General features: G+C 45.2%; 2 protein-coding genes across 2 annotated transcripts in view; both read right to left on the reverse strand.

Annotated features, from left to right (window-relative positions):
- The window catches only part of LOC141148560 (natural cytotoxicity triggering receptor 3 ligand 1-like), a 66754-nt gene extending 51218 nt beyond the window's left edge, over window positions 1–15536 (reverse strand). Inside the window, exon 1 of the mRNA XM_073636114.1 lies at window positions 15426–15536. Within this exon, the coding sequence (XP_073492215.1) occupies window positions 15426–15471 (46 nt within the window). The 5' untranslated portion in view covers window positions 15472–15536. The remainder of the gene's footprint in view (window positions 1–15425) is intronic.
- Window positions 1–26405, reverse strand: part of LOC141148558 (uncharacterized) — a gene marked incomplete in the record, with an annotated part of 670733 nt that overhangs the window by 203825 nt on the left and 440503 nt on the right.

Genomic DNA, 26405 nt, shown 5'->3' on the forward strand with positions numbered 1-26405 from the left:
GTGAAAGCTTCAGCCAATCAGGGCACAGAGCACTGTCAGAGTCATGATTGGACACTGTCATCATGACTTTATCCAATCATGGCTCATTCCCGCCCCACAGTATAAAAATATTCTTTCAATGGCAGCCATTTTCACTGTGATTTTGGTGTGGAGAGAGATGGAACAGGGCTCTGTTCAGTGCTATTAGTGTGCTATACTGTGCTATTTTGCTTCAATTGTCAGTGTAGAATATTAGTTTAGTGTCAGTCTAGGGATAGTGTGAGTGTAGTGAGGAGGACCATCATTCAGCTTTTCATAGTGTGCAGCTAGAGTTTCAGTGTAGTGTAGTCAGTAATGTCAGTGATCTTGACATTAGTATATAGCTATAGTAGGGATAGTTCGGATAGCTTCAGTGTAGTGACAGTTGAATACCGTCTATTTGATTTCGTTACTGCCAGTTTAACGTCATATAGTTTTGCGTGCGTGGCAATGGCAGGTTCCCAGTCGATACTACTTTTCACGTATGGCCGTTCCATCTCTCTACCATCACGTGGAAGGGAATGTTCTGGCATCGTTGGGCAAGGCAGTCAGCCATAAAATCCACCCTACTGCTGACACGTGGTCCAGCAAGCATGGGCAGGGACGATATATTTCGTTCACAGCACACTGGGTAATGCTGCTTGCAACTCAAAAGGATGTAGGACAGGGCTCAGTGCTGCAGCTTGTTGTGCCCCCACGTCTCCATACAGCTGGTGGTGATGATGCCAGACCTGTGAGCTCTACCTCCTCCTCCTCTGCCACCTCCATGCCCTCCTCTGCAGAATTGTACTATTAACATCAGGTACCCCCTAAGCATTTAAAGGGCTTTTCCCAGAGTCAGGCTAAAAGGTGCCATGCAGTGCTTCAGCTGGTGTGTTTAAGGGACAGGAACCACACCGGAGCAGAGATTCTTGCAGCTCTGTAAGGACAGGCCCAGAGGTGGTTCAAACCATGCCAGCAGGAGCCAGGAATGGTGGCGTCCGATAATGGCTCAAACCTCCTGTCCGCCCTTAGACAGGGAAAGTTGACACATGTGCCATGCCTGGCACATGTCCTCAATTTGGTGGTACAGCCTTACCTAAGTTTGTACCCATGGTTGCAAGATGTACTAAAGCAGGCCAGAAGAGTCTTTAGCCATTTCAGGCAGTCATACACAGCCAGTGCTCGGTTGGCTGAAATTCAGCGGGAATTCCACCTGCCCATAAACCGCAGATTTGTGACATGCCCACCAGGAGAAACTCAACTTTGGGAATGCTGCAGCGGCTATACATGTAGCAGAGGGCCATCAACGAGTACTTGTGTCAGTACGGCACGGCGACAGGCTCAGGCCGCCTCAGCTTTTTTTCCCCACGCCAATGGCTGATCATTAAGGATGCATGCACTGTATTGTCACCATTTGAGGAGGCCACAAGGATGGTGAGCAGTGACAGTGCATGCATCAGTGACACAATCTCTGTTGTGTTCCTGCTGGAGCAGACTCTGTGTGGCATTATGGACAGGGCACAGGAGGAAGAGGAGGACTTCCTTTCCTCTCAAGGCCCACTTTACGCAGACACCATCATTCCTATGTCACAGAACACACAGGAGGAGAGAGGGGAGGAGGATTCCGGCACTTTCATAGGCTTTGAAGAAGAGGAAGACGTGTCAATCTGTAAGCGATGGCTTTCCAACCCCAGGACCTTTGGGAGTAGTACGTGGCTGGGAGGAGGAAGTTCCAGATGCTGTCATCCTGAGTGACCCCAAGGAGTCTGCTTCTCAAGCCTCTGCAAATTTGTGGCGCATGGGCAACCTCATGCTTAAATGCCTGCGAAAGGACCCAAGAATACCTGGCATAAAGGAGAAGGATGATTACTGGTTGGCAACCCTCCTTGACCACCGTTATAAGGGGAAGGTCTCTGAACTCGTCCCGTCCCCACAGAGAGTGCAGAGGATAAAATCTCTTGAGGACACATAAAAGAGGATTTTATTGAACGTTTTTCCTGACTGTAGTAGGTTACAGTGTGGTGGAAAACGTCGTTTTGAGTCTTCCATTGGTCAAGAAAGGAGTGTTGGAGAAGGCATCCGCCTAAGTGAGGCATTTCGGAATTTTTTTAGTCCTTGCCGCCCAGAGCTGTCAGCTTCCACATCCCATCGCCAGCGTTTGCATCACATGGTGGATGATTACCTCGGGGCCAAAACAGAGACTGAGAGCTTTCCAGCTGACGATCCACTGGCTTACTGGGTCATGAGAATAGACCACTGGCCAGAACTTGCCCAGTACGCTATTGAGTTGTTGGGCTGCCCTGCATCCAGTGTGCTTTCAGAACAGGCATTCAGTGCTGCAGGAGGTTTCGTTACTGATCATAGAATGCGTCTGTCCACAGACTCTGTGGACCGTTTGACTTTTATAAAAATGAATCAGTCCTGGATTACCAGCTATGAAGCCCCTGATGCCGATGTCACTGATTAAGTCTTTTTGGGATGTGGAATCTCTGCAGGACTTTGAGGCTGCCTAGCTTTGAGGGTGTTCAATCATTTTAACTGGAAAAATGTTTTTGGTATAGGTTTCATGGGCACAATTACCACCCAAAGACCAATTTTTCTGCACCTGTCTGACAGGTGCATATCATTGCAATTTTTTACAGCAAGGCAAATTCTTGCTTACATCAAGATTATCTCTATAGGGTTACGGTGGGAAGGCGCCAAAGGATCAATTTTAACGCACTGGTTACTTCTATACAAAGTGAAAGTGACACCAGAATGTATGCAAAAAATCTCTAATCTTGTTCCCAGTGCACTACATTGTAGCCGCATCATACACACTGGCTCCCCAGCTTTTGCTGAGCAAAATGAAGGCAGCTTGCAGGAAAAATGTAATTTTTTTTGGCTTTATAAATTCAATTATTGCTGCAGCAGATTCTAGACATGGTACAGATCTACCACTTTACAGTTAGACTAAGAGGACCCCCCTGGCACTATATTGGAAGGAATTTTTCTTTTTTAGGCTTTCACTTTAAAAATCAAAAAATCACTGCTGATTTAAAAATGACGTTTTTCACTAACTTTTTTTTTTAGTGATCCATGTCCCCCAGGGCAGGACCCAGACCCCTATAACCCTTGTATGCCTAATTACTTGCATTTAGACCTTCAAAATGGGCACTTTTGATATTTGACGTTCGGGTCCCATTGATTTTAATTGGGTTCGTTGTTCGGGTCCGAACGTTCGCGGTGTTCAGAAGTTCTGGTCCGAACCGAACAGGGGTCCGTTCGGCCCATCCCTACCTGTAGGTACAACTTTAAACACAGGGTTTACTTCCACTTTAACAACCAGCTATTCTGATTTCTGAATATACAAAAAGCATGCAGAAAAAAAGAAACAAATTACGCAATTCCAAAAACGAATTGGTCCAATATTGTGTCAATGGACCAGTTCGTTGTGTATTTTTAGCATTGTTTATTCAGAAAAGCATTAAAATTAAAATGACATCATCAAGTCAAATGCAGAGCCCATAGCCCTGCGCTGAACATGGGGATGCCGAGGAAGAGTCCACCACCAGAGCGTAGGGATGTAGAGGAGAGCACCTAATGCTCGGGTGGGGGGGAGAGGGGAGGATCTAATAAGTAAAACTGCTTTTTGTGCCCCCCTACCCCCTGCAGACCCAACCAAGCATTTAACCCTTGCAGTGCAGAGACATTCTGGATTTGTTCTTTCCCCGGAGATGGGCATTAGTAAATATAGACAAGTTCTTGGTTGCACTTCAGGAAAGATTATAGAAACTCAGCTGAGGGACCACAACTCCCAGCATGTCTTGATGACAGGTCATGTCCTCCCAGCTCTGCAGAAGCTAGAATGCCGCAAAACTGCTTTTCCATACAATGTACTACACCAAATCACTGGTTGTGGGCAGCACAGTGGTGTAGTGGGTAGCACTTTCACCAAGCAGTAAGAAGGGTTGCTGGTTCAAATCCCGACCACAACACCAACTGCCTGGAGTTTGCATGTTCTCCCTGTGCTTGTGGGTTTCCTCCAGGTACTCCAGTTTCCTCCCACACTCCAAAGACATGCTGGAAGGTTAATTGGATCCTGTCGTTCCTAGTATGTATGAATGTGAGTTAGGGACCTTGGATTGTAAGCTCATTGAGGGTAGGGACTGATGTGAATGTATAATATATATGTAAAGCATTGCATAAATTGACAGCACTATATAAGTACCTGAAATAAATAAATAACCCAAGGTAAACTGATATGAATCATCTGTGTCTGGTACAGCGCACCTGACCTTTATACTGTATAGCATCTATATATATATATTTACCAACCAACAAAAAATTAATTATTAACATTTGTATGACTAGAGGAGGCCGGACACAGAGTACAGCAAGACATGACATGATCAGTGATCTCTACCTATAGAAAACACGTTATTTAAATGTTCCTCATTATAATAAAGATTTTACTCACATGTTTTCCATAGAAGGATCAGGAACAACACCTTAAGCCACGGTTCACACTGGGACGACTTGTCAGGCGACCTAGTCGCCTGACAAGTCGCCTCCCGCTTTGTGCTATGGAACCGTTCTAAGGGGAGCGACGCAAGTCGCTCCGACTTAGAAAAAGGTTCCTGTACTACTTTGGGGGCGACTTGGGGCGACTTGCTTAGACTTCTATACAGAAGTCGTTTTGCAAGTCGCCCGGGCAGTCGTTTGCAGGTCACCTCGCTGAGGCGACCTGCAAGTCGTGCCACCTCTGGTGTGAACCGAGGCTAACAGTGGCCTTTTCAGGAGACTGTGATCTGTGCAGCTCAAGGATCACGTCTGACTTTTTATTTTCACTTTTGCAGCCTGCCTCGAAGCAGTATTAAAGCCAAAAGCAAACATTTATTAGATGGAAGCCTACCAATTCATAGATATGATGGCTGCATTATTTTTCTATTTTTTTTTCTTTTTTTCGGCTTTCTTCCCTTAACCACTTCAGCCCCGAAAAATTTGGCTGCTCAATGACCAGAGCATTTTTTTGCGATTCGGCACTGCAACGTTTTAACTGACAATTGCGCGGTTGTGCGACGCTGCATCCAAACAAAATTGACGTCCTTTTTTTTCCCCACAAATAGAGCTTTCTTTTGGTGGTATTTGATCACCCCTGCAGTTTTTTTGTTTGGACTATAAACAAAAAAAAGAGTGTAAATTTGGAAAAAAACACAATATTTTGTACTTTTTGCTATAATAAATATTCCCAATTTTTTTTAAAAAAAGCAAATTTTTTTCATAGTTTAGGCCGATATGTATTTTTCTACATATTTTTGGCAATAAGCGTATATTGATTGGTTTGCGCAAAAGTTATAGCGTCTACAAAATAGGGGATAGATTTATAGCATTTTTATTATTATTATTTTTTTTACTAGTAATGGCAGCGATCTGCGATTTTTATCATGACTGCGACATTATGGCGACACTTTTGGCACATTTTTTCATGTGCTATAAAAATTCACTGATTACTGTAAAAATGTCACTGGCAGGGAAGGGGTTAACACTAGGGGGCGATCAAGGGGTTAATTGTGTTCCCTGACTGTGTGTTCTAACTGTAGGGGGAGGGGACTGACCTAGAGGAGATGCCAGATCGTGGTTCCTAGCTATTAGAAACTCACAATATGTCTCTCCCCACAGAACAGAACAGGGATTTGTGTGTTTACACACACACACGTCCCTGTTCTGCCTCTTGTGCCCGCGATCGCTCGTGGCTGGCGTTCATCGCGACCGTTAGCCACGAGCTATGGCACCCCCACAGTGCAGCATGCACGCGCATGCCTGCTATCCCACTTAAAGGAGCCGACGTATAGCTACGACGGGTTGCGGGAACGTGCCGACCTGCCGCAGTATAATGATGGTCGGCAAGGGGTTAATTTTTATCTGGTGATCCAGCCAGTAAAAAAAAAAATTAAAAAGGTAACCACCGTAACCTGCCTTTGCAGTAAGGTGCATATAGAAGGGCAACGCACATTGCAAACAAGCAAAAGATTTCCCAGCACACTTACCAGCCAGCCTGCAAAACAACTGAATTGGCCCTGTCTAAGGCCTCCTGAACACCGGGCGTTATAAAAAAAAAAACCAGTACCGTTAGCTATAGAAATCTGAATTTGTAGAGTGAATTTTTCAGCGTTTTTGTAGTACTGTTTTTCAGTGTTTTTTTAGCATTTTTTAGCAAAACTCTTCTCCCATAAAAGCTTATGGCTCAAAAACGCTGATAAATGCTGAATAGCCGTTTTTGCCGTTTTTAAGCTGTTTTCAGCTTTTTTCAGAGTAAGAGCATTTTTACAGCTAAAAAACTCTTATCAAAACCCCACTAGTTCTGGGTTTTTTTCCAGCCAGAAAACGCTCCCCAGCCAAAAACTGCTGATAACAGCCTATGTGTGCATGGACACATAGGATAACATGCTGGGGAGTTTACTGGCTGCGGAAAAAAAAAACCCATCCAACTCCAAAAACAGCCGCTGTAAAAACGTCCAGTGTGCATGAGGCCTAACAGTTTACGAAAATGGAGGATTTTGTTTGCACACATTTGCAAATATATGCGGAAGCCGCAGTGCCCACGCCAAGGGACCTCTGTATATAATGCACTCCTAACTCTAAACTTTCCAGAGCCTCCATAGTAGGAGCACATACATTATATTGTCAAAAGTATTGGGACGCCCGCCTTTACACACACATGAACTTTAATGACATCCCAGTCTTAGTCGTAGGGTTCAATATTGAGTTGGCCCACCCTTTGCAGCTATAACAGCTTCAACTCTTCTGGGAAGGCTGTACACAAGGTTTAGGAGTGTGTCTATGGGAATGTTTGACCATTCTTCCAGAAGAGCATTTGTGAGATCAGGCACTGATGTTGGATGAGAAGGCTGTGTGGTGTGATCGTTGTTTACATGTGTGTACGGGACTACTGTATGCGTTCGCCTTTGTGTGCAAGCACAGGGGTACGGGGCACGTTACATTTGTGAGGTCAGGCACTGATGTTGGACAAGAAGACCTGACTCACACTCTCCACTCTGATTCATCCCAAAGGTGTTTTGTTGAGTTGGGGGTCAGGACTCTGTGCAGGCCAGTCAAGTTCCTCCACCTCAAACTCGCTCATTCATGTCTTTATGGACCTTGCTTTGTGCACTGGTCTAAATCATTTGGTGGAGGGGGGATCACGATGTGGGGTTGTTTTTCAGGGGTTGGGGCCCCTTAGTTCCAGTGAAGGGAACTCTTAAGGCATCAGCATACCAAGATATTTTGGTCAATTTCATGCTCCCAACATTGTGGGAACAGTTTGGGGATGTCCCCTTCCTGTTCCAACATGACTGCACACCAGTGCACAAAGCAAGGTCCATAAAGACATGGATGAGTGAGTTTGGGGTGGAGGAACTTGACTGGCCTGCACAGAGTCCTGACCTCAAACAGATTACATCAGAGACCCCTTTGACATCAGGGTGTTCATCACAGTTCCCACTATATCAAGGTCTCCATCAGACTCTCCCTTTACATCAGTGTCCCCAGTAGAGTCCCCCCTAACATCAGGGTGCACATCAAATCCCCCCTTACATTAGATTCTACATCAGAGTCCCTCCTTACATCAGTACCTCCATCAGAGCCCCCCTTACATCAGGCTCTACATCAGAGTCCCCCCCTTACATCAGTACCCCCATCAGAGTCCCCCTTACATCAGGGTCCCCTTCAGAGTTCCCCCTTACATTAGTGTGCCCATTAACATTCCCTCACCACTGTAATTAGGCTGATGTAGCACCCTGATATTTAGGCAGGGTTGCTAACAAATTTAGTCTGCCAGGCAGTCAGTGTCCTGGCTAATTGTTAGAAGATCCACTCATTCTTCCCTAAATCTGGGTTTGCTATAAGAGACAGCAGTTCTACAAATACAGTGGCTGCATCTGGTTTGGAGGCCCTCAACCTGTATTGCTGTCTGCCTATTTTCTCTCTGACAATTACCATTGCATCTGCCTAAGGGTGTCCTGGCCCTAACCCCTTCTCCCCCAGTTATTGTTAAGAGACAATAAATCTCTTTTGTTGCCCAATTATTCCATCCTGCATCACACCCACCATGCCTAGTAACCCACTCTACAAATATGGATGTCAGCTATCCCTGACTCTGGAGGTCACAATTAGGACTTTAGGGGTCGGGGACACCACTACACTTACAGTTAGGGATAAGCTTTGAGTTTGAGTTGAATGTAAGTTCGACTCGAACATCGGGCGTTGGACCGTTCGTCAAATTACGAACATTATGGGCCACAGCCCATAATTTACTGCGGCATCGCAGTGCATTGCTGGCTGATGATTGGTCAATCATGCACTATGACCTGCATGCTTTGGCCAATCACAGCGCTGTAAGAACGGAGAGCCATAATTGGCCAAAGGCAGGGTGGCTTTGGCCAATTATGCCTCAGGGGATTTAGTACACGCCCCACACTATATTAGGATGCCTGGAAGTCGGCCTTGTGTAGTGTGTTCTGGCATGCTGAGAGATAGAGAGAGAGAGACAGTGTCATTTAATTTGAGTTAGATAGAGCAGGCAGGTGAGTCAGTTGGCTGCAGTCAGTGTATTTAGTATATATATATGCATCCCAGGTGTTGTGTGTGTGTGTATATATATATATATATATATATATATATATATATATATACACACTGTAATCAGTTTAGCTAGATCCGTTCCTGTTATTCTCTTCCTAATATACCTACAGGCAGGCAGCTTTTCAGTCAGTTTACTGTATCCTGTGCACAGTGTGCAGCTAAAGCTACCTGCAGACAATTGCTGGTGTTCTCTTCCAAATAATACCTCAGGCAGGAAGCTGCAGTATTTTCAGTCAGTGCACTGTATCCTGTGCACAGTGTGCAACTAAATCTAACTGCAGACAATTGCTGGTGTTCTCTTCCTAATAATACCACAGGCAGGCAGCTGCAGTATTTTCAGTCAGTGTACTGTATCCTGTGCACAGTGTGCAACTAAAGCTAACTGCAGACAATTGCTGGTGTTCTCTTCCTAATAATACCACAGGCAGGCAGTTGATCCAGCTAGCTGCAGTATATTAGTGTACTGTATACTGGGCACAGTGTGCAGCTAAAGCTCACTGCAGACAATTCCTGTTGTTTTCTTCCTAATAATACCACAGGGAGGCAGGCGATTCGGCTAGCTGCAGTATAATCAGTGTATAGATACATCCCAGCTTTGTGCAGCTACATCTCACTGCAGGCCATTCTTTGTGTACCTATTTCAATACATCAAAGACAGTATGTCTGAAAGGCAAACAAGGAGAGGCAGACAGTCACAGGCCAATAAAAGAGGGCAAGCAGGCTCTGTGTCTAAAGGCAACAGTGCTGGTTGTGGACATGGTGCATCCCCATCAGCACGTGGTCGTGGGGCACGCTTGTCCTTTTTCTCGGCAGCTGGCTGCGTTGAGCCACAACATGCCATGCGTTGGTAGAGTGGATGACCAAGCCGTCCTCATCCTCCTCATCCTCTGTCACCCAGGCTACCTTGCAGGTGCCAAAGTGGCCTATTCCTTGGACTCGAGGTCATCATCAGTTACTCCTTCCCTAGCCCCACCGGAGGAGTCCCCCAAACTGTTCGACCACAGTGTCAGGTACATGCTGCAGGAGGAGGTGCAGCGTTTTGAAGGCTCCGATGATGGTACCCAGCTTGAGGAAGGCAGTAACGTGAGCCCAGAGAGAGGGGTTGCCCAAGAAGGATAACAAACTGGCAGTCATGTTCCCCCAGCTGCAGCATACTGCCAGGTTTGCTCCAGTGACGAGGAGGGAGGGGATGATGAACTCACTGACTCTACGTGGGTGCCTGATAGGAGAGAGGAGGAGGAGGCGGAGGAGGAGGAGGAGGCACATCTCCAACGAGGCAGGATGCCCTCCAGGGGCCAGCTTAGGGGCAGCCAACCAACTGCATCACATCGCAGAGCTCCACAAGTGCAAGGCGCTGGTGACTCCGCACGTTATTCCAAAAGTTCTTTGGTGTGGGCCTTTTTTGAGACGTGTGCAGCAGATTGAACCGTTGCTATTTGCAACATATGTCTGAAGCGTATCAAGCGTAGACTAGACAGCAAGCGCTTGGGCACCACATGCTTAATCAGACATATGTCGAGCTCCCATGCAGCCCCTTGGCAACACTACCTAAAAGACCCACACCAAAGAACAAGGCGGACCTCTCCTTGCTCCCCCTCATCAGCTGGGATCTCCAACCCCACTATACCTTCAGTCCTCTCAGAAACCTGCACTGAGAGGAATGAAGGTGTAGAATTAGGTGTGCCACTGCCAAGTACTTGCGGGCAATCTGCTATCGGTACACCAACGTCCGATTCTAACAGGCAGATTTCACTACTCCAGTTGTTCCACTGACTAAAGAAGTTCGCTCCCAGCCATCCACATGCCCAGTGGTTGAATGCTAGCTTGGCTAAATTGCTAACACTTCAACTGCTGCCTTTTCATTTGGTAGACTCTGCGCCCCTCTGTGAGTTTGTGGAATGTGCGGTACCTCAGTGGCAGGTTCCCAAACAAAACTTTTTTTCATGGAAGGCGATTCCGGCTCTCTACCGGCATGTGGAAGGCAATGGCTATGCCTTGCTGGACAGGGCGGTAAGGTGTGTATTAACGCTGACTCATGGTCCAGCAGGCATGGACAGGGACGTTACCTATCTTTCACTGCGCACTGGGTGACTCTGCTGGCAGCTGGGAAGGATGCAGGACAGGGTGCAGTAGTGTTGGAGGTTGTTCTGCCACCACGCCTCCAAAATTCTACTAGTGGTGATTCTGCCACACCTCTCTCCTCCACCCCTCCTCTTCTTCTTCCTCCATGGCCTCTTCCTGTGCTGATTTGTCTTCGGAACCAGCGGTGCTCCGTAGGCATTCAAGGGGCTACGCAAGCACGCAGGCAAAAAGATGCCATGCGGTGCTTGAGCTGGTGTACTTGGGGGACAGGAGCCACACTGGGGCAGAGATTCTGTCAGCTCTGCAGGGTCAGGCTCAGAGGTAATTGACGCCACGCCAGCTTAAGCCAGAAATGGTGGTTTGCGACAATGGCACCAACCTCCTCTCCGCCCTCCAACAGGGACAACTGACCCATGTGCCCTGTTTGGCTCACGTACTTAACTTGGTGGTGCAGCCATTATTGGGCAGGTACCCGGGCTTACAGGATGTCCTGAGACAGGCCAGGAAAGTCTGTGTGCATTTCCACTGGTCTTATAATGCCAGTGCTCGGCTGGCTGAGCTCCAAAAGGAATTTAACCTGCCCAAGAACCTCCTAATATGTGACATGCCCACCAGGTGGAACTCAACGTTGGCCATGCTGTAGCGGCTGCACATGAAGCAGAGGGCCATCAATGAGTACCTGTGTGACTAATGCACCAGGACAGGGTCAGGGGAGCTTGTTTTTTTTCCCCACGCAAGTGGGCCATTATCAGGGGTGTCACCATTTGAGGAGGCCACGAGGATGGTGAGCAGTGACAGTGCATGCATCAGTGACACTGTACCTCTTGTCCACCTGTTGGAGGACACGCTGCGTGGAATAATGGACAGGGCACTTGAGGCAGAACAGAGGCAGGAAGAGGAGGACTTCCTTACCTCTCAAGGCCCCCTTTATCCAGACAGTGTTCCTGCATGCCTGTCGATCACACAGGAAGAGGACGAGGAGGAGGATTGTGTCAGCATGGAGGTGGAGCCTAGCACTCAGCATCAGCAGCAGTCTTCAAGGGCTCAATTACAGTCCAAAGAAACCCATGAACTTGTATGTGGCTGGGAGGATGTGGCTGCGGATCATGTCGTCCTTAGTGACCCAGAGGACTCTGGACCGAATGCCTCAGCAAACCTACGCTGCATGGCCTCCCTGATCCTGCAAAGCCTGCGGAAGGATCCTCGTATTTGTGGTATCAAGGAGAGGGATCATTACTGGCTGGCAACCCTCCTTGATCCACGTTACAAGGGTAAGGTTGCGGACCCTATCTTGCAGTCACAGAGGGAGCAGAGGATTAAACATCTTCGGGAGACCTTGCAGAAAGGTTTGTGCAAAGCGTTTCCAGAGCCTGGGAGGTTACAATTTCCTGGTCCTCCTGGACAACGTGTTGTCAAGGCTTCGGTCACAGAAAGAGCGGTGGAGAAGGTGGCCGTCTGATCGATGCATTCAGGCAATTTTTTAGTCCACAGCCCCAAGGTATGATCGGTTCCAGCAACCATCGCCAGCGTCTGATTCACATGGTGCAGGAATACCTAGGGGCAAGATCAGACTTGGACACCTTTCCCACTGAAAATCCTCTGGGTTACTGGGTCTTGAGGATGGATCACTGGCCAGAGCTTGCACAGTATGCAATTGAGCTACTAGCCTGTTCTGCATCTAGCGTTCTTTCGGAACGCACATTCAGTGCTGCTGGAGGCTTTGTAACCGATCACAGGGTGCGCCTGTCCACCGAATCAGTCGATCGGCTGACCTTAATAAAAATGAATCAGTCTTGGATCACCAGCTACCAAGCACCTGATGCTGATGTAACCGAATATTTTTTTATTTAAATGTGAGATCCCTTCAAGACTGCCTATGCTGATGCTAAGTGACTATCCTGTTATGCTGAGTAACTATCCTCTTCCTCCTGAATGTTCATGCTGATAGCTTGTAAGAACATTTTTGGTTCTGGGTACCACCACCAGTGAAAAGGTAAAAAATGCTGCGCCAACTCAGAAGGTTAAGATAAGAGGCAGCCAACACAACAATCTGACTAATTGTGAGACCACCACCAGTGGCTAAGGCCCAATTTTTCTGTCCCTGTTTAACAGGAGCGTGTAATTACAATTTTTTAAGCAATACTTTGCAGCAGAGCTCATTCCTGCGCTCCAGCTAGAGTATCTGTGAAGGGTTGCAGTGTTGTGGCACCAGGACCAGTGCCTTAGGCTCAATTTTTCAGCCGCTGTTTAACAGGGGCATGTAATTACAATTCTTGATCTAATATTTCACAGCAGGGCCCGTTCCTGCACCCACCAAGAGTAAGGTGAGGACTTACAGTGTTGTGGCAACACCAACACCTAAGGTCCAAATTTCTGCAGAGTATATAGAGCAGGCCCCTACTTTCAAACATCCAGCTTACAAACGACTCCTACTTGCAAACAGAAGGAGACAACCGGAAGTGAGAGGAAATCTACCCCAAGGAAGGGAAATTCTCTCCTGTAAGAGTTCCTTGTTTCACTAAAACCCCCACATTTTCAAAATCCAATTGTCATTGGGACAGAAAGTGAGGTGAAATCTTCTGAACAGGTGCACAGACAGCAAAACAAATGTTACAGGGGTGATAATCCTTCCCTATGTTTTCCAAAAAGCTTAAAAATAGATTTTTCGGCTGGAGCTACACTTTAAAAATGTACCAGTTCAAAATTACAAACAGATTCTACTTAACAACAAACCTACAGTCCCCGTCTTGTTTGCATCGCCTGTGTACTGCTGTTCAGAGTATATAGGGCCTAGAGGCCCCACGCCTTTCCTTTTTTTATTTGGGTGCGGGGTTCCCCTTAATATCCATACAAGGCCCAAAGGGGCTGGTAATGGGATGGGGGGGTTTCTCAATGATTTTCATCCATATTGCCAGGACCAGACATGACATTATAGCCGCAACCAATTTTAAATGACTTTTTTTCCTTCAGAAATGTCATTTTGAGCAGGGACTGTTCTAAACATGTGAAACATGCGCCACTTTACAGGCATACTATAGACACCCCCCAGGCACGATATTTAAAGGAATATTTCACTTTTATTTTTTCACTTTAAGCATCATTAACCACTTCAATAGAGGGCACTTATACACCTTCCTGTCCATACCAATTTTCAGCTTTCAGTGCTGTCGCAGTTTGAATGACAATTGCGCGGTCATACAACACTGTACCCAAACTAATTTTTTATCATTTTGTTCCCACAAATAGAGCTTTCTTTTGGTGGTATTTGATCACCCCTGCAATTTTTATTTTTTGCTAAACAAATAAAAAAAGACCAAAAATTTTGAAAAAAAAAAAAAGTTTTGCTTTTGTTTCTGTTAAATTTTTTGTAAATAAGTAAGTTTTCTCTTTCACTGATAGGCACTGATAAGGCGGCACTGACAGGCACTGATAAGGTGGCACCAATGAGCGGGCACTGACGATGGACACTGATATGCGGCACTGATAGGCGGCACTGATGGGTGGCACTGATATGCAGCACTGATGGGCATTGATAGGCGGCACTGATGGGCACTCATGGGTGGCACTGGTGGGCACTGATGGGCACTGATAGTGACACTGATGGGCACTGAAAGGGTGCAAAGATGGGTTCTTATTGGTGGCACTGATGGGCACTGATAGGCAGCACTGATGGGCACTGATACGTGGCACTGATGGGCACTGATATGAGGCACTGATAGGCATCCCTGGTGGCACTGGCAGTGGTAGGCATTGTGAGTGGGCACTGATTGGCAGCTGCCTGGGCATTGATTGACAGCTGCCTGGGCACAGATTAGTATTTCCCTGGGGGTCTAGGGGGCATACCTGGTGGTCCAGTGTGGATGGCCATCCTGGTGGTTCTGGGTGGCTTCCCTGGTGGTCCTGGGCGGCTTCCCTGGTGGTCCTGGGTGGGTTCCGAGGGGGGGCTGTGCTGATAAACATTCAGCACAGACCCCCCCTGTCAGGTGAGCAGCCGATCGTCTCTCCTCTACTCGCGTCTGTCAGACGCGAGTGAGGAAAAGCCGATCACCGGCTCTTCCTATATACATCGTGATCACGTGGTAAAGAGTCTCCGTCAGAGACTCTTTACCTAGATTGGTGTTGTAAAGTGTCAGATTGACACACCGCAACAACGATCACCGCGATGCGCGCCCCCGGTCAGGATATTGAAACCACTTTTGCCACTGTCATTCTGCTATATGGCGGGCGGCAACTGGTTAAAATCACTGCTCCTGAAAAAATGGCCGTTTTTAAAACTTTTTTTTGCATTGACACATGTACCCTGGGGCAGGATCCGGGTCCCCAAACCCTATTAAGGACAATAACTTACATATTAGCCTTTAAAATTCGCACTTTTGATTTCTCACGTTCAAGTCCTATAGACTTTAACGGGGTTCGAAATTTTTTGCGCAAACTTTCGGTCCGTTCGAATGTTCTGATTCAAACCGAACCGGGGGGTGTTCGACTCATCCCTACTTACAGTGTGGCTGTAGATGGAAAGATTGAAAATACAATTACGGTATACTGTATATATATATTGTATATATATATATTTACCAACCAACAACAAATTATTAACATTTGTATGAATAGAGGAGGCCGGACACAGACAGAGGACAGCAAGACATGACATGCTCAGTGATCTCTACCTATAGAAAACACGTTATTTAAATGTTCCTCATTATAATAAAGATTTTACTCACATGTTTTCCATAGAAGGATCAGGAACAACACCTTAACAGTGGCCATTTCAGGAGACTGTGATCTGTGCAGCTCAAGGATCACGTCTGACTTTTTATTTTCACTTTTGCAGCCTGCCTCGAAGCAGTATTAAAGCCAAAAGCAAACATTTATTAGATGGCAGCCTACCAATTCTTAGATATGATGGCTGCAGGTGAATGGAGGAGGGGACTGGAAACCTTGGTATCCCATGGCACCCCCCAGACCCCAAGGTGGGGAACCAAGCGTAGCACACAGAGAGGTTGCAGAGGAGGTAAAAGGAAAAAGAAAGAGAGAGACCTAATGCAGGGCATTTTCAATTTAAGTGATGCCACTTTTACTTTGGATGAGTTGAAAGTTTTAGAGTTGGGTCTTAAATTAGCCCCAGATAAGGATCTTAACAAATTTGATATTTTTATTGATTTTCAGAAATTTATGAGGAAATTAAATATCAAGAAACATTACAGCAAAGTTACACCTTATACAGGACAGGAAGCATCAGAGTATAGCCACACTAATTTGAGGAACAACTCAGTTTTTAATCCTAGAAATCCCAATAGCCATTTTTTGGAGGTTTTTAAATCCCTGGTCCAACATGAAGCTATCTATTAAACCTAGTAGGCGGAAAACAGACATAGAAAGGGGTATTAAACTACTGGAGAAGAATAAACAGATTGTCATTAGAAGTGCAGACAAAGGGGGGGGTCTTGTTATCCTTAATAAATCTGGCTACTTAGCAGAACTTAACAGACTAGTTCATGATGCTGAAACTTATGAAAAATTAGGGGGCAACCCAACCAATAATTTCAAAGCCAAGCTTAAACGTCTGGTTAAAAGTGCTCAGGATGAAGGTATTGTCACCAAAAAGGAGGCAAGATATCTGGTGCCAGATGCCCCGCGGGCACCAGTTATCTACCAATTACCCAAAATCCATAAGAATCCTGCCAAACCACCGGGTAGACCCATTGTAAGTGGGGTGGATTCTTTATTTGCCAGAATTGGTGAATATTTGGATCACTTTCTCCAGCCGCTGGCACAGAGCTGTCCAGCCTACCTCAAAGATAATGGAAATCTTATGGAACTACTGCAGCATGTGGAGATGGATGAAGGCCATCTCTTGGCCAGTATTGATGTCAATTCTTTGTACACCAACATTCAGCAAAAACATGCTATAGAAGCTGTAGTATGGGCTGTGAACAAGACTAAAATGAAAAATAAACAAAAAGATTTTCTTGTTCATGCCCTTGATTTGGCCATGAGTCACAACTTGTTTTGTCATGATAAACAGTTTTTCAGGCAAAAGAGGGGAGTGGCCATGAGGGCCAAGTATGCCCCGTCAGTGGCCAACCTTTTCATGAGTCATTGGGAAAAGGATGCCATCTTTAGTGGAAATATACCCCAGCTTAAGTTCTTTAAGCGTTACATCGATGACATTATTATTATTTGGGCAGGATCAAAAGAGTCATTTTTACAGCTTTTATCAAACATTGGTGAGATTAGACATGGAATATCCTTCTCAGCAGTCTATGATGATCAGAGCATTATTTTTTTAGACCTAGTAGTCTTCAAAGATAACCATCAACTGTCCACCAAAACTTTTTTTAAAGAGGTGGACAGAAATGGTTACATTCCCTTGGGGAGTTGTCACCATCCTCGATGGCTTAGTCCTATCCCCAAGAGCCAATTTGTGAGAGTCAGGCGCAATTGCGCCAGAATTGAAGATTTCGATATACAGGCCAAAGTTCTTTTTGATAGATCTGTGGGAAAAGGCTACACCCCATATGAACTGAATAAAACTTTGTCAGCAGTTAGAAGTTTGAACCGAGATGACCTTTTAAAAAAAAAAAGGCGGTCAATGAGAGAGATTTTGGGATTGCTTTCATGACTGGCTACACCCATCAACATAGACAAGTAGAAAAAATAATTTGCAAATATTGGCATCGTTTACTTAAAGATAATGATTTATCCAAGATTCTACCCAGTAAACCCCAGTTTGTTTATACCAAACCCCCACTCTAAGGGCCACTTTTAGCATTGTTTATTCAGAAAAGCATGCTTCTCAAATTTTTGAGATGGGGATGAGGGAGACCTATCAGCAAAAGTATGCAGGAATAGGACACACTCCTTGCCACGCCCCCTTAAAGGAGAATTGTACAAAAAACAAGATTGGTTAAACCCACAAGTGCTTTTTTTACCACTACTATTCCTTTATTTTGGCTTTTGGAATTTACAAACGCAGCAATTTAGAAATCAGATGAAATGTTTAGCACTTGAAAACACTTTTTGATAAATAAAAAGTGCATTTTATATACAAGTATATAGATCAGACCAAAATGAGGGACAAATAAGGAGGAAAGAGGGACAGAGGGACATTGCTCCAAATCAGGGACAGTCCTTCGAAATCAGGGACAGTTGGGAGCTATGAGAAAAGCATTAAAATTTAAATGACATCATCAAGTCCAATGCAGAGCCCATAGCCCTGCGCTGAACATGAGGGTGCCGAGGAAGAGTCCACCACCAGAGCGTAGGGATGTAGAGGAGAGCACCGGATGCTCAGAGGGGGGGGAGCGGAGGATCTAATAAGTAAAACTGCTCTTTGTGCCCCCCCTACCCCCTGCAGACCCAACCAAGCATTTAACCCTTGCAGTGCAGAGACATTCTGGATTTGTTATTTTCCCGGAGATGGGCATTAGTTAATATAGACAAGTTCTTGGTAGCACTTCAGGAAAGATTATAGAAACACAGCTGAGGGACTACAACTCCCAGCATGGCTTGATTGACAAACCATGTCCCTCCAGCTCTGCAGAAGCCAGGATGATGCAAAACTGCTTTTCCATATAATGTACAACACCAATCACTGACAGGTTGTGATAGATAACCCGAGCTAAACTGATATGTATGTATCATCTGGGTCATTCTCTGTGTCTGGTACAACGCACCTGACCTTTATATTGTATAGCATATCTATCTATCTATCTATTTTTTATATATATATATATATATATATATATATATATATATATATATATATATATATATATATATATATTGCATAGATATTTACCAACCAACAACAAATTATTAACATTTGTATGAATAGAGGAGGCCGGACACAGACAGAGGACAGCAAGACATGACATGCTCAGTGATCTCTACCTATAGAAAACACGTTATTTAAATGTTCCTCATTATAATAAAGATTTTACTCACATGTTTTCCATAGAAGGATCAGGAACAACACCTTAACAGTGGCCATTTCAGGAGACTGTGATCTGTGCAGTGCAAGGATCACGTCTGACTTTTTATTTTCACTTTTGCAGCCTGCCTCAAAGCAGTATTGTCTCAATCTCATCTGTCTCAATAAAATGTTTTTATGGTTTTACGCTATGGGCATCCCCTTTCTCTTCTATGTTTAAATGCTATCCCGACCCGGAAAGCACTAAGGATTGCCGCACAGTGGCACACACTGTGACTGCGTGTCACCCCTGCAGGGGTTAAGAAAGCTGGTGAGTGTCTGCATGATTATAGTACGAGACACAAACACCCGGGCACCTCAGAAATTCAAGCAGCAGACGGGCTGTGGATATACCGTATTTATCGGCGTATAAAACGCACTTTTTTCCCCTTAAAATCAGGGGAAAATCGCAGGTGCGTGTTATATGCCGATCCCCTGCGATCCCGAGCTGTCACATCTTCAAAATCGCCGACCGCGATTTGAAAATGGCGCCGCCGGCGCCGAAATACACAGGCGCCGGCGGCTAGGCTAGGTTCGGATAGCTCCGCTCGGGACTACGAGTGGAGCCAAAAGTGAACGAGAGCTGCCGGGAAGAGCCGAGGATCGGCTCTGTGTATTTCGGCGCCAGCGGCGCCATTTTCAAATCGCGGTCGGCGATTTTGAAGCCCAGGATGGCAGGGATAGAGGATCGAAGGCTGCACTGGGGCAAGGCTGCACTGGGGAAGGCTGCACTGACAAGGCTCCACTGGGGAAGGCTGCATTGACAAGGCTCCACTGGGGAAGGCTGCATTGACAAGGCTGCACTGGGGAAGGCTGCACTGACAAGGCTCCACTGGGGAAGGCTGCATTGACAAGGCTCCACTGGGGAAGGCTGCATTGACAAGGCTGCACTGGGGAAGGCTGCACTGACAAGGCTGCACTGGGGAAGGCTGCACTGACAAGGCTGCACTAGGGAAGGCTGCACTGACAAGGCTGCACTGACAAGGCTGCACTGACATGGCTGCACTGACAAGGCTGCACTGGGGCAAGGCTGCACTGAGAAGGCGGCAATGATGGGCATTAAAATGTAAGTTTTTTTCCCTTCAACTTCCCTCCTAAAAGTTATTTTTCCTTAAAATTCCCTCCTAAATTGGGGTGCGTGTTATACGCCGGTGCGTGTTATACGCCGATAAATACGGTACTTGCTTACTCCAAACGCCAAGAAACTCAAAATCGCTAATGTTGCACTGAGCACTTGTCACTAGTTATTTAATAAGTTAATCACCTTTATTGTTGCATGGAGCACAAGCCACTTTGATATATGCACTTTACAAAGTTATTTATTGCAGTAGTAGTATTTTATTGTACCTGGCATTTATAGCTAACAATTTTTATTTGCACCATACCACTTTTTTATTTACACTATATAGAGTGGAATACTTATGTTTTGCACTTCATAAAGCTATTCATGGTTTTAGTGTACCATACCCATTTTATATTTAGTATTTTAGTGCACCACACTACTTTTGTATTTACCCTTGTCCCCCCCACTATATTGAAAGGATCACTTATGGTTTGCCATGGTACAAGTTTATGTGTATAATATATAATTGGTCTTAGGTATTTATCACAGTAGAGGATTGGAATTTACCTTTATTCACCTACGCTTGCACACACTTATGAGGACAGCGCCACACCCACACATTAACCCTTTATTCAGTCTTCAAAGATAACCATCAACTGTCAGCAAAAGTTTGCAGGAATAGGACACACTCCTTGCCACGCCCCCTCAAAAGGAGAATTGTACAAAAAACAAGATTGGTTATACCCACAAGTGCTTTTTTTACCACTACTATTCCTTTATTTTGGCTTTTGGAATTTACAAACGCAGCAATTTAGAAATCAGATGAAATGTTTAGCACTTGAAAACACTTTTTGATAAATAAAAAGTGCATTTTATATACAAGTATATAGATCAGACCAAAATGAGGGACAAATAAGGAAGAAAGAGGGACAGGGGGACATTGCTCCAAATCAGGGACAGTCCTTCAAAATCAGGGACAGTTGGGAGCTATGAGAAAAGCATTAAAATTTAAATGACATCATCAAGTCCAATGCAGAGCCCATAGCCCTGCGCTGAACATAAGGATGCCGAGGAAGAGTCCACCACCAGAGCGTAGGGATGTAAAGGAGAGCACCGGATGCTCAGAGGGGGGGAGCGGAGGATCTAATAAGTAAAACTGCTTTTTGTGCCCCCCCTACCCCCTGCAGACCCAACCAAGCATTTAACCCTTGCAGTGCAGAAACATTCTGGATTTGTTCTTTCCCCTGAGATGGGCATTAGTTAATATAGACAAGTTCTTGGTAGCACTTTAGGAAAGTTACACCTCATACAGGACAGGAAGCATCGGAGTATAGCCACACTAATCTGAGGAACAACTCAGTTTTTAATCCTAGAAATCCCAATAGCCATTTTTTTGGAGGTTTTTAAATCCCTGGTCCAACATGACTTAGAGGTGCTATCTATTAAACCTAGTAGGCGGAAAACAGACATAGAAAGGGGTATTAAACTACTGGAGAAGAATAAACAGATTGTGATTAGAAGTGCAGACAAAGGGGGGGGGGGGGTCTTGTTATCCTTAATAAATCTGACTACTTAGCAGAACTTAACAGACTAGTTCATGATGCTGAAACTTATAAAAAGTTAGGGGGCAACCCAACCAATAGTTTCAAAGCCAAGCTTAAACATCTGGTTAATAGTGCTCAGGATGAAGGTACTGTCACCAAAAAGGAGGCAATAATATCTGGTGCCAGATGCCCCGCGGGTACCAGTTATCTACCAATTACCCAAAATGCATAAGAATCCTGCCAAACCACCAGGTAGACCCATTGTAAGTGGGGTGGACTCTTTATTTGCCAGAATTGGTAAATATTTGGATCACTTCCTCCAGCCGCTGGCACAGAGCTGTCCAGCCTACCTCAAAGATAATAGAAATCTTATGGAACTACTGCAGCATGTGGAGGTGGATGAAGGCCATCTCTTGGCCAGTATTGATGTCAATTCTTTGTACACCAACATTCAGCAAAAACATGCTATAGAAGCTGTAGTATGGGCTCTGAACAAGACTAAAATGAAAAATAAACAAAAAGATTTTCTTGTTCATGCCCTAAATTGGGCCATGAGTCACAACTTGTTTTGTCATGATAAACAGTTTTTCAGGCAAAAGAGGGGAGTGGCCATGGGGGCCAAGTATGCCCCGTCAGTGGCCAACCTTTTCATGAGTCATTGGGAAAAGGATGCCATCTTTAGTGGAAATATACCCCAGCTTAAGTTCTATAAGCGTTACATCGATGACATTATTATTATTTGGGCAGGATCAAGAGAGTCATTTTTATAGTTTTTATCAAAAATTGGTGAGAATAGACATGGAATATCCTTCTCAGCAGTCTATGATGATCAGAGCATTATTTTTTTAGACCTAGTAGTCTTCAAAGATAACCATCAACTGTTCACCAAAACTTTTTTTAAAGAGGTGGACAGAAATGGTTACATACCCTTGGGGAGTTGTCACCATCCTCGATGGCTTAGTCCTATCCCCGAGAGCCAATTTGTGAGAGTCAGGCGCAATTGCGCCAGAATTGAAGATTTCGATATACAGGCCAAAGTTCTTTTTGATAGATTTGTGGGAAAAGGCCATACCCCATATGAACTGAATAAAACTTTGTCAGCAGTTAGAAGTTTGAACCGAGATGACCTTTTTAAAAAAAAAGACGGTCAATGAGAGAGATTTTGGGATTGCTTTCATGACTGGCTACACCCGTCAACATAGACAGGTAGAACAAATCATTTGCAAATATTGGCATCTTTTACTTAAAGATAATGATTTATCCAAGATTCTACCCAGTAAACCCCAGTTTGTTTATACCAAACCCCCACTCTAAGGGCCACTTTTAGCATTGTTTATTCAGAAAAGCATGCTTCTCAAATTTTTGAGATGGGAACGAGGGACACCTATCAGCAAAAGTATGCAGGAATAGGACACACTCCTTGCCACGCCCCCTTAAAGGAGAATTGTACAGAAAACAAGATTGGTTAAACCCACAAGTGCTTTTTTTACCACTACTATTCCTTTATTTTGGCTTTTGGAATTTACAAACGCAGCAATTTAGAAATCAGATAAAATGTTTAGCACTTGAAAACACTTTTTGATAAATAAAAAGTGCATTTTATATACAAGTATATAGATCAGACCAAAATGAGGGACAAATAAGGAGGAAAGAGGGACAGAGGGACATTGCTCCAAATCAGGGACAGTCCTTCGAAATCAGGGACAGTTGGGAGCTATGAGAAAAGCATTAAAATTTAAATGACATCATCAAGTCCAATGCAGAGCCCATAGCCCTGCGCTGAACATGAGGATGCCGAGGAAGAGTCCACCACCAGAGTGTAGGGATGTAGAGGAGAGCACCGGCTGCTCAGAGGGGGGGAGCGGAGGATCTAATAAGTAAAACTGCTTTTTGTGCCCCCCCTACCCCCTGCAGACCCAACCAAGCATTTAACCCTTGCAGTGCAGAGACATTCTGGATTTGTTATTTCCCCGGAGATGGGCATTAGTTAATATAGACAAGTTCTTGGTAGCACTTCAGGAAAGATTATAGAAACACAGCTGAGGGACTACAACTCCCAGCATGGCTTGATTGACAGGTCATGTCCTTCCAGCTCTGCAGAAGCCAGAATGATGCAAAACTGCTTTTCCATATAATGTACAACACCAATCACTGACAGGTTGTGATAGATAACCCGAGCTAAACTGATATGTATGTATCATCTGGGTCATTCTCTGTGTCTGGTATATATATATATATATATATATTTACCAACCAACAACAAATTATTAACATTTGTATGAATAGAAGAGGCCGGACACAGACAGAGGACAGCAAGACATGACATGATCAGTGATCTCTACCTATAGAAAACATGTTATTTAAATGTTCCTCATTATAATAAAGATTTTACTCACATGTTTTCCATAGAAGGATCAGGAACAACACCTTAACAGTGGCCATTTCAGGAGACTGTGATCTGTGCAGCTCAAGGATCACGTCTGACTTTTTATTTTCACTTTTGCAGCCTGCCTCGAAGCAGTATTAAAGCCAAAAGCAAACATTTATAAGATGGCAGCCTACCAATTCTTAGATATGATGGCTGCAGGTGAATGGAGGAGGGGAGTGGAAACCTTGGTATCCCATGGCACCCCCCAGACCCCAAGGTGGGGAACCAAGCGCAGCACACGGAGAGGTTGCAGAGGAGGTAAAAGGAAAAAGAAAGAGAGAGACCTAATGCAGGGCATTTTCAATTTAAGTGATGCCACTTTTACTTTGGATGAGTTGAAAATTTTAGAGTTGGGTCTTAACCACTTGCCGACCGGTGCCCGAGGCGGTCGGCGTTTGTCCCCCGGCGATCAGAGGTGAGGGGGAGGCCATCCATTCGTGGCCCCCCCCTCGCGATCGCTTCCAGCCAATGGGATCATTCCTCTGCTGCTGTATGGTAAACAGCAGCAGAGGAAATGATGTCATCTCTCCTCGGCTCGGTATTTTCCGTTCCGGCGCCGAGGAGAGAAGACATCGATGTGAGTGCACAACACACACACAGTAGAACATGCCAGGCACACAATACACCCCCCTTTACCCCCCCGATCACCCCTCCCCCCCCGTCACACTGACACCAAGCAGTTTTTTTTTTTCTGATTACTGCATTGGTGTCAGTTTGTGACAGTTAGTGTGGTAGGGCAGTTAATGTTAGCCCCCTTTAGGTCTAGAATACCCCCCTAACCCCCAATAAAGTTTTAACCCTTTGATCACCCCCGTCACCAGTGTCACTAAGCAATCGTTTTTCTGATCGCTGTATTAGTGTCACTGGTGACGCTAGTTAGTGAGGTAAATATTTAGGTTCGCCGTCAGCGTTTTATAGCGACAGGGACCCCCATATACTACCTAATAAATGTTTTAACCCCTTGAATGCCCCCTAATTAACCCTTTCACCAAGGATCACCGTATAACTGTTATGGGTGACGCTGGTTAGTTAGTTTATTTTTTATAGTGTCAGGGCACCCGCCGTTTATTACCGAATAAAGGTTTAACCCCCTGATCACCCGACGGTGATATGCGTCGCCCCAGGCAGCGTCAGGTTAGCGCCAGTACCGCTAACACCTACGCACGCAATGTACACCTCCCTTAGTGGTATAGTATCTGAACGGATCAATATCTGATCCGATCAGATCTATACTAGCGTCCCCAGCAGTTTAGGGTTCCCAAACACGCAGTGTTAGCGGGATCAGCCCAGATACCTGCTAGCACCTGCGTTTTGCCCCTCCGCCCAGCCCAGCCCACCCAAGTGCAGTATCGATCGATCACTGTCACTTACAAAACACTAAACGCATAACTGCAGCATTCGCAGAGTCAGGCCTGATCCCTGCGATTGCTAACAGTTTTTTTGGTAGCATTTTGGTGAACTGGCAAGCACCAGCGGCCTAGTACACCCCGGTCGTAGCTAACCAGCGCTGCAGTAACACTTGGTGATGTGGCGAGTCCCATAAGTGCAGTTCAAGCTGGTGAGGTGGCAAGCACAAGTAGTGTCCCGCTGCCACCAAGAAGAAGACAAACAGGCCCGTCATGCCCATAATGCCCTTTCTGCTGCATTCGCCAATCCTAATTGGGAACCCACCTCTTCTGCAGCACCTGTACTTCCCCCATTCACATCCCCAACCAAATGCAGTCGGCTGCATGAGAGGCATTTTCTTTATGTCCTCCCGAGTACCCCTACCCAACGAACCCCCCAAAAAAGATGTTGTGTCTGCAGCAAGCGCGGATATAGGTGTGACACCCGCTATTATTGTCCCTCCTGTCCTGACAATCCTGGTCTTTGCATTGGTGAATGTTTTGAACGCTATCATACACTAGTTGAGTATTAGCGTAGGGTACAGCATTGCACAGACTAGGCACACTTTCACAAGGTCTCCCAAGATGCCATCGCATTTTGAGAGACCCGAACCTGGAACCGGTTACAGTTATAAAAGTTACAAAAAAAAGTGTAAAAAAAAAAAATACATAAAATAAAAAAATAGTTGTTGTTTTATTGTTCTCTCTCTCTCTATTCTCTCTCTATTGTTCTGCTCTTTTTTACTGTATTCTATTCTGCAATGTTTTATTGTTATTGTTATTATGTTTTATCATGTTTGCTTTTCAGGTATGCAATTTTTTATACTTTACCGTTTATTGTGTTTTATTGTTAACCATTTTTTTGTCTTCAGGTACGCCATTCACGACTTTGAGTGGTTATACCAGAATGATGCCTGCTGGTTTAGGTATCATCTTGGTATCATTCTTTTCAGTCAGCGGTCGGCTTTCATGTAAAAGCAATCCTAGTGGCTAATTAGCCTCTAGACTGCTTTTACAAGCATTGGAAGGGAATGCCCCCCCACGTCTTCCGTGTTTTTCTCTGGCTCTCCTGTCTCAACAGGGAACCTGAGAATGCAGCCGGTGATTCAGCCAGCTGACCATAGAGCTGATCAGAGACCAGAATGGCTCCAAACATCTCTATGGCCTAAGAAACCGGAAGCTACGAGCATTTTATGACTTAGATTTCGCCGGATGTAAACAGCGCCATTGGGAAATTGGGAAAGCATTTTATTACACTGACCTTGGTGTGGTCAGATGCTTTGAGGGCAGAGGAGAGATCTAGGGTCTA

This window comes from Aquarana catesbeiana, linkage group LG06 (assembly GCF_042186555.1).
Source record: "Aquarana catesbeiana isolate 2022-GZ linkage group LG06, ASM4218655v1, whole genome shotgun sequence".
Lineage (NCBI taxonomy): Eukaryota > Metazoa > Chordata > Amphibia > Anura > Ranidae > Aquarana > Aquarana catesbeiana.